The sequence below is a fragment of the Apiospora marii genome (genome assembly GCF_038362585.1).
Source record: "Apiospora marii strain CBS 49790 chromosome Unknown utg000002l_segment0_segment0, whole genome shotgun sequence".
Taxonomy (NCBI): domain Eukaryota; kingdom Fungi; phylum Ascomycota; class Sordariomycetes; order Amphisphaeriales; family Apiosporaceae; genus Apiospora; species Apiospora marii.
In genome coordinates this window covers 529,261-545,098 of record NW_027117373.1, presented here as the reverse complement: position 1 = coordinate 545,098, position 15,838 = coordinate 529,261, and the positions used below count along the sequence as shown (strand labels likewise).

Sequence of the window (15,838 nt, the reverse complement as noted above, 5' to 3'; positions counted from 1 at the left end):
AAGCTATTATTAAATTTTTATCGATTTATAAGAGTTATAATTATTAAAATATTTTTAAAAGTTTTAAAGGTATCGGGTATAATACCTTATTTTTAAATTTATTATTTTTAAAGTAACTTATTCTTTATAAGTCTTTTATTTCTATTAAGAAACTTTAATACGAATCGAAAAAAAAAAGAAAGAAGAAAGAAGATATTTATTAAGGAGTTGGGCTTGGGCGCTATTTAGGTATACCTGACAGAAGCGGATGACAACTGCTACGGTTATATTCATCTAGATTTCGCATAGTTTGAAAGTAATGCTAAGGACGTTTCTCGTATTTTATATTTTAGGTACTTGAATTTACGACACAAAACGTGTGCTACACCACCGAAACCTCCTTGGTGAACTCGGGATTCACCCAAGTCGGAGTCTCAGACCTCTCCCGTACCCAGCCCCCATACCGATGCAACAACGCCATAGTCGGCACGCAGAAGATAAACGTAATCAGCGCGTGCCCGGTCAATGTCCAAGTGAAGCCCGCCGACTCCACCCACGGCACGATGAAGAAGGGGTCGACAAAGGCCGACATGTTGAGCATGACGGCGTAGAAGGTCATGACGGCCATGCTCTGCATCGGGTACGCGTCGACGACGTACGAACAGACGGCCGTGTTGCCGATTTGGATGCCGGCGCCGACTGTCCATCACATGTTAGCGGCGCCTTTCTGGAGTGAAAAAGGGGGTGTGGGGTGTAGGGGTGGGAGACAGGTGCAAACAAAGGCATCGGGGATGCTTACAGAGTGCAAAGGCAACTTGACCAACCATCCAGTGATAGCCGCGGTCTACGCTGATTCCCCAGACAATCAAACCGACAGCGGTCAGAAGGGCCGCCGGGTAGACCAGCCACAGGCGCATCTCGGGCGTCTTGACCCCTGCGTTGCGATGGGCCAGCTTGACCACGATCCAGTCGCTCAAGCGCCCGGAGCAGAAGACTTCGGAGAACAGCGTGCCGACAATCAGGCCGATAAACAGCAAACTAAATAGATTATCATCAGTTTTTGATTCTTCCATCGATCGCCGGGGAGGGGGAGGGGATGGGGGATGAACTTACCCCTGAGTTTGAGGACTGTAGTCGGCATAGGCTACCGGCACCAGCGTAACCACCGACAAAACCCACCAGTACCAGGCGAAACAGTACGTGATGATCGAAATAGGCACCACGGCGTACTTAAAGGTCTTGAAGAACCGGATAATGGTGTCGTAGAGCTTCGGATGCCGGACTCCTGGAACCAGAGCCAGGTTAACGAAAGGCAGGTCTCTGGTTCGCTTGATAGAGGCTGCAGGGTGACCCGGGCTGGACGATGTGGGCTTCTGGGCCAAGTCCACATGCTCCGTCGTATTAGCATAAGATGAAGATGACATCAGGTCTCGGGGATACAGCGTCTCGGGCAGGAAGGCGACCTCGGCGACCAGGATGACGCCAAAGATGATGGCCGACAACCACTGGATCCAGGCATAGCCAGCAAGATCGACAAAGCCACCGATCAGGGGTCCGCAGAGGAGGCCGAGGTCGATAGCCAGAACCCAGAGCCCGACCTTGCGCCCACGCTCATGTTCAAAGAAGAGATCGTTGATGACGGCGAGACCAACGTTGGCGGCCGGGCTCACCCCGAACCCCTGGAAGAAGCGGGCCGCCATGTAAGACGGATATGTCGGGGCGAGGGCGGCGCCGATCGTCGATACCAGGGCCATAACCGTGCCCAGGAGCAAGATGGGGCGCCGACCGATGATGTCGGCCGGAGAGGCCCAAATCAAGGGGCCAAGCGCCAGGCCCAGGGCTGGGATGGCGACGGTCCAATTGACCTGCTCGAGCGTGGCGCCGTAGGCATCCTGCAGTTCCGGGAAAGAAGGGACCGTGGTGGTGGTGATGTACGTGAACATGAAATACCTGTGTCAAGGGGGCAAGAACAGTCAGTGAACATGCATTGACGATACGAGTAGGGGTTAGAGTATGAAGCGTACAAGGCCATGACTATGGCGAGGATGACATGTTTCTGGGCGAACGACCAGTTCAGGGGATCAAGCTTGTCGCCTCGGACGGGTTGAGGGAATAACTTGAAGCCATCTTCACCCACGAAGACGACCTCGTCGGTAGCCAGGTGCTCATGCCCATCGGGTACGGGCTCTCGTGATACGCCTGTTGCTTCGAAGTTCTTCTTTTCTTCCGTGACAGTCATGGTGCACAAAGCGAGCTTGGCAAGTCTACTTCGCAGTTCTGTGCACTGGAATTCAGGGGAGCATGCAACTTTTCGGATTGGGGACTGATGTAATATTCATTTGTTTCACGTGGCACGAGTGATACGACAGGTCACATTCAACACGCGATATTATCCTCAATCGCCGATACCCTGAGTGCGCCATATCTGTCGCATCGTTCATTATTCACAGTTGCGGTGGTGTGATTTGCCCTCCAGTATCTTGCATGAGAGGAAATCTCGATTGAGCAAGGGTGAGTCTTATCAGCCAGTCAGCCAATGAAGCAGGGTTATGGCTCTGGGCTAGAGATACGGCAGCTGGGCCCGCAGCATCCCGCCCATTTCCCCGGAACGAACCCCCCACGCTCCACTGTCGCGGGTCGATTCCCGAAGGGGTAATTTACGCACCCTTATCTTTCCCCTTATCTCTACTAACCCCAACCCAAGCCGATTTTCGCATGCAACGTCATCGTTATCTCTTGGAGTATTCCGATGCAAGAAGAAAAGTATCCATGTTGCATCGTGCCTCGCGCATCATGCATCTCATGTTCAGGGCGATAAGCATCTTTCCCCCAGGCCGGCTGTCGCTGTGTCGGGACCCTAAGATCATCGCCCACCGTACCGGTCCAGGGGAGAAAGTTTATTTCCACTTCCGAAGTTTCTTTGTGAATTGCGAGAGGTTTCAAGTCACTTTGGGGGAATTTATTTTGAAATGAAAGCGATTGACATCTGGTCTGGTACGAGGGCTAATTAAGATATGTTGGAACACGAGTCTCAATGCATTCACGATGAGAGCATCCACAGTATCAACAGACACTTCTTGTCTACAGGGCTATTTTATCCAGTGTGCCTATCTATAGTAAAGCGAGCTCTAGTTTAGCACTCCTCCTCATCATCCGCGTCTTCTACGTCGTCGTGGTCTAGTCTATCTACCGCCTTCTTCACCTCGCCGTCCCACTTGCTCATGCCCACGACAACCCACTCCAAGACCCCGACCAGACTCAGCGCCACGAGCTGCCCCATCCACAGCCCCGCGAGCCCCCAGCCGCCATTGAAGGCGAGGTAGATGCCCCCCGGCAGCGCGCCGCCGTAGTAGCTGACGCAGTTGACCAGGGCCCCGACCCACTGCCGGCCCATACCCCGTAGCGCGCCACCGCAACTCCCGTTCAGCCCGTCGGCGATCTGGAACAGCGCGACGTAGGGGATGACGTCGGCCACGAGGGCAATAACCCGGGGGTCATCGTTGAACAGCCCGCCGACGACGTTGCGGGTAGCCATCAGCACGGTAAGGATAGCGGTCCCGAAGAGCACCGACAGAATGGCCGCGGAATGGGCCGAACGCCAGGCCCCGCGGGCGTCCTCGGCGCCCAGCAGGTTGCCCAGACGCGAGGATTCGGCCACCCCCAGCCCGAACGGGATCGTGTTGATGATCTGGTCGGCCGTCATGACGACCGACTGCGCCGCCAGCGGGAGAGTCCCGAGGCGACCCGCGGCGAGGGCCACGATCTCGAAGGCCCACCACTCGGTGCCGACGTGCACGACGCCCAGCAGCGCCAGCTTGGCGAAGGGGCCGACGTTGGTGGCCGCCCGCCGCAGGTCCAGTCCGCCCCAACAGTCTTTGCCTTGTATGAAGGCGGTGTAGCCGACGAGGTAGAGGAAGGAGAGCCAGTAGGAGATACCCGTCGCGATGGGGGCGCCGTCCAGGCCCATGTTGAGCTTGTAGATGAGGAGCCAGTTGAGGAAGGCGTTGAGGGGCGAGGTGATTAGGAGGGCGTAGGTGCCGGGGTGGTAGATGGCCTGGGCTGTGATGACGCTTAGAGTTAGTTCTGACCGACAGTCGTTGTTGACGGTGTTTCACATACCTTGGAGATACTTCTTCATGCACTCGAACCAGATATACCCCAGTCCACCCGGTATCAGCAACCTCAGAAACCGAGCGCTGTGCACGCAGATAGCCTCAGGTTGCCCCAGCGCGCGGAACAGGGGCTCCGCGCAGCACCAGATGACCACCACGACGGCGTAGAAGCCCGTCAGCACCAGTATGCCCCGCTGCAGCAGAACCCCCAGGCTGCTCTTGTCCTTGCTGCGGGTGAAGCTGGAGGAGGCGAGGGTGTCGAGGGCGCTGGTGCCGCCGAGGGCGATGAGCCACGCCGTCGCCATGGCGAACATGTAGGAGAAGGCCGACACCGACAGGGCCTCGGGGGACAGGCGGCCGACCACCAGGACCGAGACGGTCTGCAGGCTGTTCTGCAGCATGTAGGCCAGGATGACGGGGACGGCGGCCTTGGTCAGGAACCACATCTCCCGGAGCCAGGCGGCGCATTCGGGGCGTCGAGCATGTTTGTCGGTCGGCGCGTGGGGGAGTAAGGGGGATTCTTCGTCGGCATCGCGCTCAGGGTCAGGGGGCCAAGCCATGTTGGTCGGGGCTGTCGTTTGGGTTGGCGATGTTTCTGTCTTGGAGTGGTCGAAACCGTCGCTTCTTTGAGTCTCGGGTCTGCGGACTGGCAGGATAAACGAACAGACTTCCGACAGTAAAAGTAACAGACTTGAAGGGAAGAGCCAGGCCGGTTTCTAGAAAGGCCTCGCTACCAAGCGAGATCGGGTTCTCTCTGTGATCACATCTCATCGTATCTAGAACCAACCTGTCCATGACCAATTTGTCTCGGTAACTATTCTTCACGTCATGCAGCTCGCATCTCTGAGCCCGATTATCCCGATGAAACCCATAACCAAGAGATATACGACCGTTGCATGCATGTACGAACCTTCATCGACGCCCACCGAACGCCACGCTATTCGCAGATAGTCTCGGCAGCGACGAGCTAGACGAATCCGGAAGTTTAGGCACTCTCCGGCAGGACTCAGTTGCATATCGACATGCAGGCCCCTCGAATCAGCCTCCGGCGATGGAAAAAGTCTCACCACTTGCATGCGGGGAGGCGTCCACAGCTAGACTGACATCTGGCCGTACATGTGCATGACACTTTACTCGTTAGGGCTATTTAGCCACGATAACGGCTTTCGGTGGACCTGAGATCGGGATATGCGGGGAGGAGGGTTCTAGCGTTGGCGGTGGGCGACGAGACTTCGACGGCGCCCGCCCCTGGGTCCACGGCACTAACTGGATATGGTCAATTACGCGCCTGCAAGCATCGAAATCCGTGGCAGATGTAGATATGAGAATAACCTCACACGCAACGACGATCATTGGGGTAACTTTGCATGAAGGCGATAGTTCTTGGTAAGAATGACGGTGATGTAACCAAGAATCGAGGGGACCCATGGCAGACGCAATTCATGCTCCGGCATCGCTTGCACTATTTGACTTTCTCCGGAATCAGAAGAAGTCAAGATGAAGTATATGTATATCCAGTCGTCCCCTTTCAGAGTCTAGAAACATCACTGCTTTGAGGATATCTTCATCAAGTATCAGAGAGCGGAATCATGATGCACCCAACTCTCCTTGCTCTCGGCCTGGCGGCCGTTACCTCGGCCCATGGCACCCATGACCAAAAGCCACTCAAGGCTGGACCTCACAAGGGTTTATGGTACAACAACCTGCCAGGCGATGGTGGCAAACAGGTACGCATATGCTTGTCCCGGATTGGGCTCTTCTACTGGCTAACTGTGATGCCCAATCAAGGCGGACTCAGTCTTCTCCGGCATTTCCACCTTCGGCCGATTGCCATACTATCCTTGCCTGGGCCAAGAAGATGTCGACTATGACATTGCTTTCATTGGTGCCCCCTTTGACACCGGCACCTCCTACCGTCCTGGTGCTCGCTTTGGACCCAATGGCATTCGTCAAGGGTCTCGACGTTTGAACCTCTAGTAAGCATCATGAAGCCAGCCCTGAGACTTTGAAAAGTGGCACTGGTACTGACTGTTCATAGCGGCGGTTACAACGTACCCCTGGCGACCAACCCTTTCAACAGCTGGGCGACTGTCCTGGACTGCGGTGATATTCCTGTCACTTCGTAAGAAACCCCCAATAGAGCCCTGAAAAGTGGGAAAGGTGCTGACTGATATGCCTATCACAGATATGACAATGCCTGGGCTTTGAAGCAGATCGAGGAAGGCCACTTCAACATCCTCTCTCGATCGCCTGCCACGGACGCCACCAAGCGAGGCCCCGCCAAGAAGGGCAAGACACTGCCCCGCGTCATCACCATGGGCGGCGACCACACCATCACCCTGCCCCTGCTGCGGTCCATCAACCGCGCCTACGGCCCCGTCTCCGTGATCCACTTCGACAGCCATCTCGACACCTGTAAGCACTCCTTGCCTGCTTGTCAATTTCTTTCGCGAAAGTGATTGCTGACCCTACACCCACTCCACCACAGGGAAGCCCAAAGTCTTCGGCGGCTCCCCGTCCGAGGTGGCCTCGATCAACCACGGCACCTACTTCTACCACGCCGCGCAGGAGGGCCTGCTGGCCAACGACACCAACATCCACGCCGGCATCCGCACGACGCTGAGCGGGCCGAGCGACTACGAGAACGACGGCTACTGCGGCTTCGAGATCGTCGAGGCCCGCGAGGTCGACAAGATCGGCACCGACGGCATCATCAAGCGCATCGTCGACCGCGTCGGCACCACCCGGCCCGTCTACCTCTCCATCGACATCGACACCCTCGACCCGGCCTTCGCGCCCGCCACCGGCACCCCCGAGACCGGCGGCTGGTCGACGCGCGAGCTGCGCACGATTCTGCGGGGGCTCGAGGAGGTTAACTTGATCGGGGCGGATATTGTTGAGGTTGCGGTAAGTTTCTTTCCCCCTTTGGATTACCCACGTAGATTTCCAAGAACTGACATTTGAGAACAGCCTGCTTATGACACCAACGCCGAGCACACCACCATGGCTGCCGCAGATGCTCTATATGAAGTCATGAGCATCATGGTGAAGAAGGGCCCCCTCAGCAAGATGATGGAAGAGAACGATGATGAACTGTAGATCCTCTCCAGGATGTATTATGCTGCTAACATGTGGCTCGGGAAGACATAGGTAGCCAATAACTTGGCACCCAGTGTGTGTGGGCCGTTATGTTAGATGCCGATGACTCAATGTGCCATATCGACCAAGTAGTAAAATTATGAATCAAATTCCAATTTGCTCGATAGACGCACATACGTGATGCTGTCTGCAGATGATACGATACCTTTTCAGTATGCCACAGTTGAGTTGCCGAAGTCTTTCAACGTCATGAAACTACTCCGCCAAAAGCCACAAGATTTCAGAAGAGAATAATGTTGTAGTGTAGTCCTTCTGCAACGGCGATGAGATTAGAAATATATAACACAGATGAAATCATGTTGAGGGCCAGACTTACCAAGTAGTTCAGCGGCACATAAGTGACCGTCGAAATCTCCAGCCTCCCTGCGTATTCTCCACAGATCCTCCAGAGCCTGACCAATGATCCTCACGTGATATGACCCGATGCACAGATCGAGCTTATGAATCTTGTCCAGTACAAAGCTCTGCTGATCATCGGTGAAGGCCTCGCACCCGATGGTGAAAAGGGGCATCGCCATGGCGACCCAGGTGTGGCACGGCTGCCCTTGTGCCATCTCGGTGACCATCTTTGTGATGGCGAGAACAGCATCCTGTATGGGCGGAGAGTTGGAAGGCAAGTGGTAGAGTCTGCGGTACACATGTATCAAAGTTGCTTGCTGGAAAGTGCGGTGGCATAGCTCAAACTCGCGGTTGGATTCCGGAGACAGAGACGAGTAGATTGCCACGTCGGGCGGGATTTGTGAGTCCCGGTTGATCATGGCATTCAGCTTGCCAAGTAGTATGTCAGCTTCGTATTGGGTGCCCCCGGCGCCTGCAGTGTGCGAGCGTGCTAGTTGATTGACTTTTTGGATGATATGCAGTAGCTCTTCGCTGTAGCCGAGGAAGCCATCAATCTTGGGGCCCATCACTATGGCTTCTTCTTCTTCTTCCCTTTCATTGGAGGTTTCGAGGGCTGTGTTCTCGCAGTTGTTCGACAGCTCAGACACCGCAATGGCTGGGACGTGGGGCAACGTCTGTAAAGATAGGTACAAAAGGTAAAGATGCCTCATGGCCGACTTGGCGGCCCCGGAATCTGTGGAAAAGTAGCGGTGGGCCTGGGTGCTGTCAAGGATGGCCTTGATCCCCTGTAGATGGATGCGCCAAGACGAGGTCGAGCCTTGCCGGTAGGTGAAGACGTCGGTCAAGCACCAAATCAGGCATGTTGCCAAGATGGTTTCGTTCATCTGCCCGGCCTCGAGCGCCGTCCGCAATAAGGCCAGTCCCGAAGTCTGTAAGTGGCCAAGAATGCGTGAGATGGCGATGCCGTCAACTTCTGAGAGGCCCCTCGATAGGATGCCGGCGGCAGATAGGGCCAGACATGCTGATAAGAGTTGGGGTGAATGCAGTGTTGCCGGAATCAGACCCCGACATAGGTCTTCGTGAACTGATGGATGACAAGAGAGTGAAGCCAAAATGTCCTTGGTGAAGTAGCTCAGCAGTCGATGATATCTCGGAGATACCTGCACCCCATTGGGCAGGCACCGAGGCAGTAATACGGGCCGATCATGGGAAGGAACCGAGTACCCCAGACTATCATCCGAGATGGCCAGAGACGTTCTTGCAGTTGGCGGGCTGAAGTGGAGAGATTCTCTAATAGGCTGCGTACCTGAAGCCTCGGCGATCAGCTCGCTTGGCTGCGACCGGGGGCCCGGGGCTGGCCTATTGGAGCGCAGGCCATCGCTCCAGACCACCTTGAGGGCATATGTGCATGATCGGTCGAAGGTGGAACACTGGCCGCAGATTGGCCTCTGTTCGTCGCACTTCCGCCGACGCCGCCTACACTCGGTACATCCTTGCCGGGATCTTGGACCTGGCATAAGATCTGCCGCAGTGCCAGAGTCGGCACATCCCAATCTCTAGAACAAATTTTGTGGTAACCTGGATATAGCTTCAGATGACACCTCAAAATGGCCAGATGGAAACAAGGTACATGTTGCCGGGTGCTTATTATCAGACCTTTGCCCATCGACATGCCATGTTGGGGGTAGCCATCCGGATTCGGGGAGATAAGGTCATGCCGATACAGAGGGGACCTGGGGACCTCCGCTGATAAGATAAGATTGTCCTGAGCTTACTCAACCAGAACTCGAGACCAATCATCATGCAAACATCAGGCGAGACTTATGTCGACTTCGAAACTCTGGTGCATTCTGATTGGATTGACTTGCAAGCCGCCTGTTGCAGGAATGCGCAGGAGGGACATTGAAATTGGTCCGCCTTTGCGACTCGGGACATTATTGGGACACGTGCCAAAGCCTGCTTCCAGTTAGAAGCACCGTTTGACCGATTAAAGGAGCTAGCTGGGGGAAAAAGAAAAGAATTAGAGAACGTCAAAATGTATGCTGCGAGGAGGGGGAAAGAACCAAGCCAGCTGCAAGAAAATGCAAAAAGAGAATTATCTGATTGAATCAGATGCATCAGGAATTGAGCCCGATGCGGGGGTCGAACCCGCAGCCTTGAGATTAAGAGTCTCACGCTCTACCGATTGAGCTAACCAGGCAGATCGTTGCGGATGTTATTTGTTGAAAGCGGGAGGCTTATCGTAAAATAAGTCTGGTGAAGGTAGGCGACGAGGTGATGGAGCGGCGGCTTAGGTGGTGTTGATGGATAAGGTGATTAAAATGCGTCGAATGCATAATTCGTATGATTCGATGTTGATGGTGAGACAGCTTATCGGGATACAAGACCACTTGGCAACTTGGTGGGCAGCATGAAGTGCGGTGGTGGCTGAGAGGGACGGATGGCCGCTGGTGGTTTGTGCCAAGGGCCCCTAATGAGGGGCTTCAACAGCACTGGTTGACTGGGATTAGCGCACTGAGGAAGCTCCAAAGTGCCTGTCATTCCGGACCACCTGCCACCCCTCTGTGCCATAGCAGGTTTTCTCAGCCAACGAGACATTATCAAAATGAAACGATTCTCAATTAATGTTTGCATTCTACTTGGTTGACACGGATTTGTCCAATTAATCAAACTTTTCTGGACGCTCTTTTCCGCTTAATGCTTCCGTTTCAACCATCGATGCGTGTATTGCCCCAGTGCAATTGTTTGCTTTATGTCGTCTGGGAGCTTTTGCTCCACATCAAGTCGAGCACGATCCTGATTCTTGGCTACCATTCGGATCAAAGAGGCCAGTTGTGTAAGCCAAAACACATGTCACGTATCATTTGGTTAGGACAGAATGTAGGTGTCAAGCTTTATTGGCAATTATGTAAGCTGTTGGTCTATCTTGTGCCGTAGCAAGACGTGTCGTAACGCAAGGGGCAACCCGACCGCGGTGGCATATCCTCTGGCCGGTGCTTACGAGTCAGCGTCAACCAGAGGACGAACATTTCCTCGGCCATCACTGCTCGCTAGAACCTTTCTTGAACCTGAACTCCCTGAACGCCGACCTGCGCTTTGCCTACCTCTTACTCAGCCTAATTGAGCTTTTCCTCAATTCGACTCAGTACATAATCCATCTCTTGACGCACCTGAGACCAGGCCTCTCGGACTACCTTGGCACGACTAAGCTCGCTGTCCAGAAAAGGGAATTCGAGATGTCCAGACCGGGTGAAGGCTTCAGCTCGTTCCTCGAGACTCAACATCATGCCCGACTCGCCCATAAGCAACTTAAAGACGAAGATAACGGCAGCTTGCTCGAGCAATGGTTGGACCACACGCAGGCGATCCTCTCGGTTGGTGACTCCATTGACAATGGTGTCGCCGTTCTCCACAATGTCCATAATTGTAGCGGCTCGACGTGATTCATCTACAGAGTATGGAGCCTGTATGAAAGCATATCTCAAAATCAAGTAGTCAAGCTCTCTCTGTTGGGCCTTGAAAGCCAAGAGTAAATCCTCTTTGGACATATCAGTGAACTTCCCCTCCAAGCGAATGATCGTATCTGTGGGAAACACTGTTTGGTCGTCCTCCGGACGGGTGAATCGCTGCCGGGCGAGCTGCCGCAGGTGCTCCGTCAGATTGGTGTCGCCTTTGAGCATATTGACCCACCAGTCCAGAAGCCAGTCGATCGGGTTACGGGCTCGTAGGATAACATTCTCGTTATTATGATCGACGCCGGGCGCCAATCCGAAAGTGACAACAGCGCGCCGCCGGCCACCAAACGAGCACGACAACGTGAACTCGGGGCCAAGGATAGAAGCGGCCTCGCTCATAGTCGATCGCATGTCTTCCTCAGCTCCCACGCAGAGCTCGAGCTTCCGGACTTTCGGGATAGGGAAGGCAAGGGGATCACCACATGGAGTCAGGACGAGAGGCGAGTTGTGGACACTTTGCGCAAGTATCTTTCGGACTTGAAGTGGAGTCGCATCGGTAGACGAGCTCACCGTGATCCTATCGCCTTTCATGCTAGGAGGAAGCTTCTTTTGCAAGTACCAATGCCGGACATATTGCTCGCAACAGGGGACATCGTGAACGTAGGGCTCTTCATCCTCGAATGGGAAAGGTTCGAACTCGACTGTGGGAAGGTATTGGTCAATTAGGATGTCGGGGAGACGATGGTTAGAATGACTTACCACATTCGCTCCAAGTGGCTTCAGCGACCCTCCATCGGAACCAGTCGGCACTGACGTTAGGAGTAGTGTTTGATTCAAACAATTCGTCAAGGACGAAAATCTCCGCGTCCTTCAGCACAGATTCGAGTTACATGCCTTTGTTCGGGTTCTTGCTCAGAAATTCAGTCCTGACTATGTCGTAGTACCCTGTCGCACGTGGCGACATGGCCATCGTCGTTCTGTCGGCGTACGCCATCTTGGAGATCTGCGGATGAACGTAGCCTGGTGCCTGAGAGATGCTGAGAAGTGTTGATGCAAATTGGCAATATGTTGTCGGTGCCGGATTGAGAGTTGATGATGTTTTTGTTTGGGAGATCCACGCAAAACAAACTGCCAAATGGTGCTGTGAGTCGGGATAGATTCAATCAATCAGTACGTGGTTGTTGGCTTTAGCGATTTGCTTAGGCATCCGGCTTGGGCACTTGAGGCATGGATTTATTGTTGCAAAGTTGCGGTTGAATGCCCCGTTCGCTGACAGCTCACAATGGGATGACAGTACAAGCGACTACTGCCATTTCAACGCCCAGAACATTCGTAGATGCCTAATGATTTTCAATCAATTCGAAAGAGCCATGGATACTGATTTTTCATTAATCCACTTTTGCAGCGTTTGTTTTCCACTTGATGTCGACGACAATGGCTTGCTTGAAATCAACTGATACATGACTGCACCAAAAAGTAACATCTCCCACATTCCTCACCTGGGTTGAAAATGGCTGCTTCCCACTGAGCTGGGCACCTTGGCCTTGGCAGATCAGACTCAAACCAACAATACCCCAATCAAATGCCCGGCAGAAAGTGTTGGCGTCATGAGCACAACTGATAACAGTGCTCGAAGTTCAGAACCACCAAAACAAGAACCCTATCCTGTCTTGCCCGGTGAAAAGAGCAATTTTGACAGACATGGGCTGAACGACTTCAATTTACGGCATCGGAAACATCTACCGCTGACACTCACTTTTCCTGTACGCTATGATGAGCGACCACATTCATCACCAACACTTGCCTTGCGTCTTTGCTTCATGGTTGGGTGGGAGTCTCTTATAGTCAACATGGATCAAAACAAATATCCAGTTTTCATGAAGGTCGCGATGCTTTGAACTGCTGGTAGCGTAGCGGGGAACACGGGGATCGTCGCTCACTGCCAGAATTTTGTCCATGGCAGTAAGAATACCGTGGTTGATGATAATACGTTCTTTAGAATTAGACTGCTGGGGGATGTTATTATTAATGAAACAGCTCGATAGGACCCAGCTGTAGCTAGCAATGAGCTCCGGCTTCGAGACAAGAAGTTGGCTAGTCACTATAGAAAGCCATCAGACCAACCAAGACTCATAGCACAAATGACTGGTTCAACCTGCATAACAACTCACAAGTATAAATTTTACGAGAATAAAATTGCAAGGGCTGATATCATCAAATTCCATTCCAAATCAAATGACTGGTACCTCGCTTTCCTCTTGTGGCCAACCCCACTCATCATGCACGCCCGCATCATTCTTGTTGACCAGATCCATCAACCGCTCGTACGCTCTCTGGTCATGACCCAGAATGAGCTGGTTCGCACTATCAGCGTAGTCTCCGGAGTATATGTGCCTGTGCCTGGATACCTTTGAGGAGTACCCAAACACCTTCAACGACGGTTGAGACTTCAGTTGGCGCCTGGCTTCTTGAATTAACTGAAAATCCCAATCGTCTTCTTCCAACTCATATTCCCCTGTGACCAGCGGCATTCCGATATCCCTAACTATCAGCCGCGCAAGCAACGGGCCTGCCTCGTAGATCTGATCAAAGAACTCTGCCCAAGACACGCCGCTCGCGTTGTCGGAATTTAGACTAGAAACACACTCCTCTAGGTCAAGAAACGTCAGGGAGTGGGTATGGTCGTGAATGAAGGAGACAAGTTCTTTGGAGATCACACCGTTGACGAGTTTCAGAGACTCCAAGACGGGAAGGGTGCCTGGCAATAGTCCAACCCCGATACGGACTTGGCTATCATAACCATCCTCCCAACCTGTCTCGGGAGCCCAAATCCCCAAACGCTTAAGGTTATGCATGTGGCTTAAGAGTAGACTGTCCATTTTTGCTTCGAAGAAGTTGAGATAGTCCGAGAAAGTAATAGTGTTGTCGCACATTTCGTCATTGTGCACTCTCTGGATGCAAAAGTTGGCTGATTCGAGGCGAGCCAAGAAGTTGCGAGAATCGTCGTTATTGAAATCGAATCTTGTTGCTGGATTCAAGCAGTTTACGGTGAGTGTCTTGATGTGTTGGTTCATTGACAACGCCTGCCATGTCTCGTCTTCTTTGATCTGCCAATTCTTGAACTTGACCGCTCGTGGATCAGGTTCGCCCCTCACAGGTCGACCGAAGTATCGACTGTGATCCCGATTATCGGCCCAGGGGGAGAAATCAAACCAGAAATCAAGATATGCCGTGTGCAGATTTGGCATGTGGCGTCCGGCAAGAAGCTCTTTTGCGGCGGGTGGGAGTCGCAAGTCTGGAAGCTCTGCGCTGTAGGCCTTGCACGTGAATTCGATGCATGTCGTGTGCTCTCCGAGGGACTTGACAGCTGCGAGAGCGGAGTTCGCAGATTTCTCTCGACTGGTGAAGCGAATGGTCGCGAAAATCTCTGGAACAAGGTACGCGCGATATTCCTTGCAAGTCGCGCTCAGTCGAACTTTGTCACGGAAGGGGAGCTGACCAAGGATTTGCTGGGACAGCTCTCGGGGGAGGGTGAGAATTGTTGTCGGCATTGTGGGTGTGCCAGCTTGAACGGCCTTAAGTAGTTCGTTGCAAGTAGTTGAGGTGCAGGAAGTGATGTGACGAGATGTTGGATGTAGGAAGCTTTGTGGTCACAAACGCCAGTAAATGATTGAATATGTGAAAGCACAGCTTGACGAGGACCCACATCAAGCTCTGTTTACTGTTGAAGGGCAAGCGCGTCCAAGGCCGTTCACTTCAATGTTGTTCTTTACGAGACTTACCCAGGTGAGTTGAATTGAGCCTGTGTGGTGCCTAAGGTAAATACAAATTACACCATTGTTCGCCTAACAACCATATCCAAGTCCTTCGATCTTTTGTACATCAATTTCAAGTTTTCCACCCCGTTTGCTTACATCCAACTTTTGAAGTGAGATTCCCAAGCCAATTTCCCTCCTTGTCGACATCAAATCATCCCGACCGACCGTAAGAACACCATAATGGGTTTTAAAAAGAGTCCCTACGGCGAGCGTGAAGTCGCCCCCGCGAAAGACGAAGATGACACGCCCTCCACATCTGACGCAGCCCAGCACCGCCCTACCGGCGACGACATCGCCAACCTGCCTGCAGCTGACAACGACAACAACAAAGTAGTCTACACGTTTGTTAATATTCGACACGTACACCAGAGCTCCGATACAGCGCGTCCGCAAGACTTGAACCAACTGAACAAACAATCGATTTCTCGGGCCGTCTCGCCAAATCCCGCGTATGCTGACGGTTCAACACAGACCGACGAGGTACGAAGCATGAGATATGTCTCTCAGGGTAACCAGACAGAGATAATTGTCGAGGAAGAAGGCGCATTCACCGAGAAGAGCTTCCACGCCATGCCACCCGGGCCTGACGACCTTGGCAACTCAGGCGACAAGGATGTAGTGACCGAGGATCGTGGTTCGGTTCGCCGAGATTGGGATGAAGCGAGGATAACACGAGTATCCGAAAGTCTGGGAATAGATTACCTATCGAGAATGGTGTTGGGCAACAGTGAGCCCGCCACGGATGACGAAAAATACATTGTAGACTGGTGGGGTAGCATGGCTGCAGACATCGTATTTTGAGCAGTGCTATCTGGGAATACCCGCCAGCGATCACACAAGGAAACCGACTGCGACAATTGTCAGATCGGGTGCAGTTCAGCAGCTCAGATACAGCTTCACAGAGGGAGTCGACTTAAAATTCAAGTTTGGAGATTATCAGAGTGTTGGCATCCATGTCGTCCTGGGTTTCTGCTAT

At 53.0% G+C, this 15,838-nt stretch overlaps 7 protein-coding genes across 7 annotated transcripts; 2 read left to right on the top strand and 5 right to left on the bottom strand.

Annotated features, from left to right (window-relative positions):
- Positions 1-361: 361 nt before the first annotated feature.
- Positions 362-2,218, bottom strand: PG985_001880 (uncharacterized protein; the record flags this gene model as incomplete). The annotated part of the gene is made up of 4 exons (XM_066821649.1): positions 362-678; positions 779-1,017; positions 1,093-1,929; positions 2,004-2,218. The coding sequence occupies 4 exons, from the start codon at positions 2,216-2,218 to the stop codon at positions 362-364; spliced, it is 1,608 nt and encodes a 535-aa protein (XP_066689081.1).
- An 894-nt stretch (positions 2,219-3,112) lies between these two features.
- On the bottom strand, positions 3,113-4,651 carry PG985_001879 (MATE efflux family protein; the record flags this gene model as incomplete). The annotated part of the gene is made up of 2 exons (XM_066821648.1): positions 3,113-4,038; positions 4,099-4,651. 2 exons carry the CDS (start codon positions 4,649-4,651, stop codon positions 3,113-3,115), a joined length of 1,479 nt encoding a protein of 492 aa, XP_066689080.1.
- Positions 4,652-5,680: 1,029 nt separating this feature from the next.
- Positions 5,681-7,190, top strand: PG985_001878 (uncharacterized protein; the record flags this gene model as incomplete). Its single annotated transcript, XM_066821647.1, has 6 exons — positions 5,681-5,818; positions 5,880-6,067; positions 6,130-6,213; positions 6,277-6,506; positions 6,580-6,998; positions 7,062-7,190. The coding sequence occupies 6 exons, from the start codon at positions 5,681-5,683 to the stop codon at positions 7,188-7,190; spliced, it is 1,188 nt and encodes a 395-aa protein (XP_066689079.1).
- Positions 7,191-7,519: 329 nt separating this feature from the next.
- On the bottom strand, positions 7,520-9,106 carry PG985_001877 (uncharacterized protein; the record flags this gene model as incomplete). The annotated part of the gene is made up of 1 exon (XM_066821646.1): positions 7,520-9,106. One exon carries the CDS (start codon positions 9,104-9,106, stop codon positions 7,520-7,522), a length of 1,587 nt encoding a protein of 528 aa, XP_066689078.1.
- Positions 9,107-10,705: 1,599 nt separating this feature from the next.
- Positions 10,706-12,038, bottom strand: PG985_001876 (uncharacterized protein; the record flags this gene model as incomplete). The annotated part of the gene is made up of 3 exons (XM_066821645.1): positions 10,706-11,745; positions 11,804-11,912; positions 11,976-12,038. The coding sequence occupies 3 exons, from the start codon at positions 12,036-12,038 to the stop codon at positions 10,706-10,708; spliced, it is 1,212 nt and encodes a 403-aa protein (XP_066689077.1).
- A 1,237-nt stretch (positions 12,039-13,275) lies between these two features.
- On the bottom strand, positions 13,276-14,595 carry PG985_001875 (uncharacterized protein; the record flags this gene model as incomplete). Its single annotated transcript, XM_066821644.1, has 1 exon — positions 13,276-14,595. The coding sequence occupies one exon, from the start codon at positions 14,593-14,595 to the stop codon at positions 13,276-13,278; it is 1,320 nt and encodes a 439-aa protein (XP_066689076.1).
- Positions 14,596-15,042: 447 nt separating this feature from the next.
- On the top strand, positions 15,043-15,663 carry PG985_001874 (uncharacterized protein; the record flags this gene model as incomplete). The annotated part of the gene is made up of 1 exon (XM_066821643.1): positions 15,043-15,663. The coding sequence occupies one exon, from the start codon at positions 15,043-15,045 to the stop codon at positions 15,661-15,663; it is 621 nt and encodes a 206-aa protein (XP_066689075.1).
- Positions 15,664-15,838: the final 175 nt, after the last annotated feature.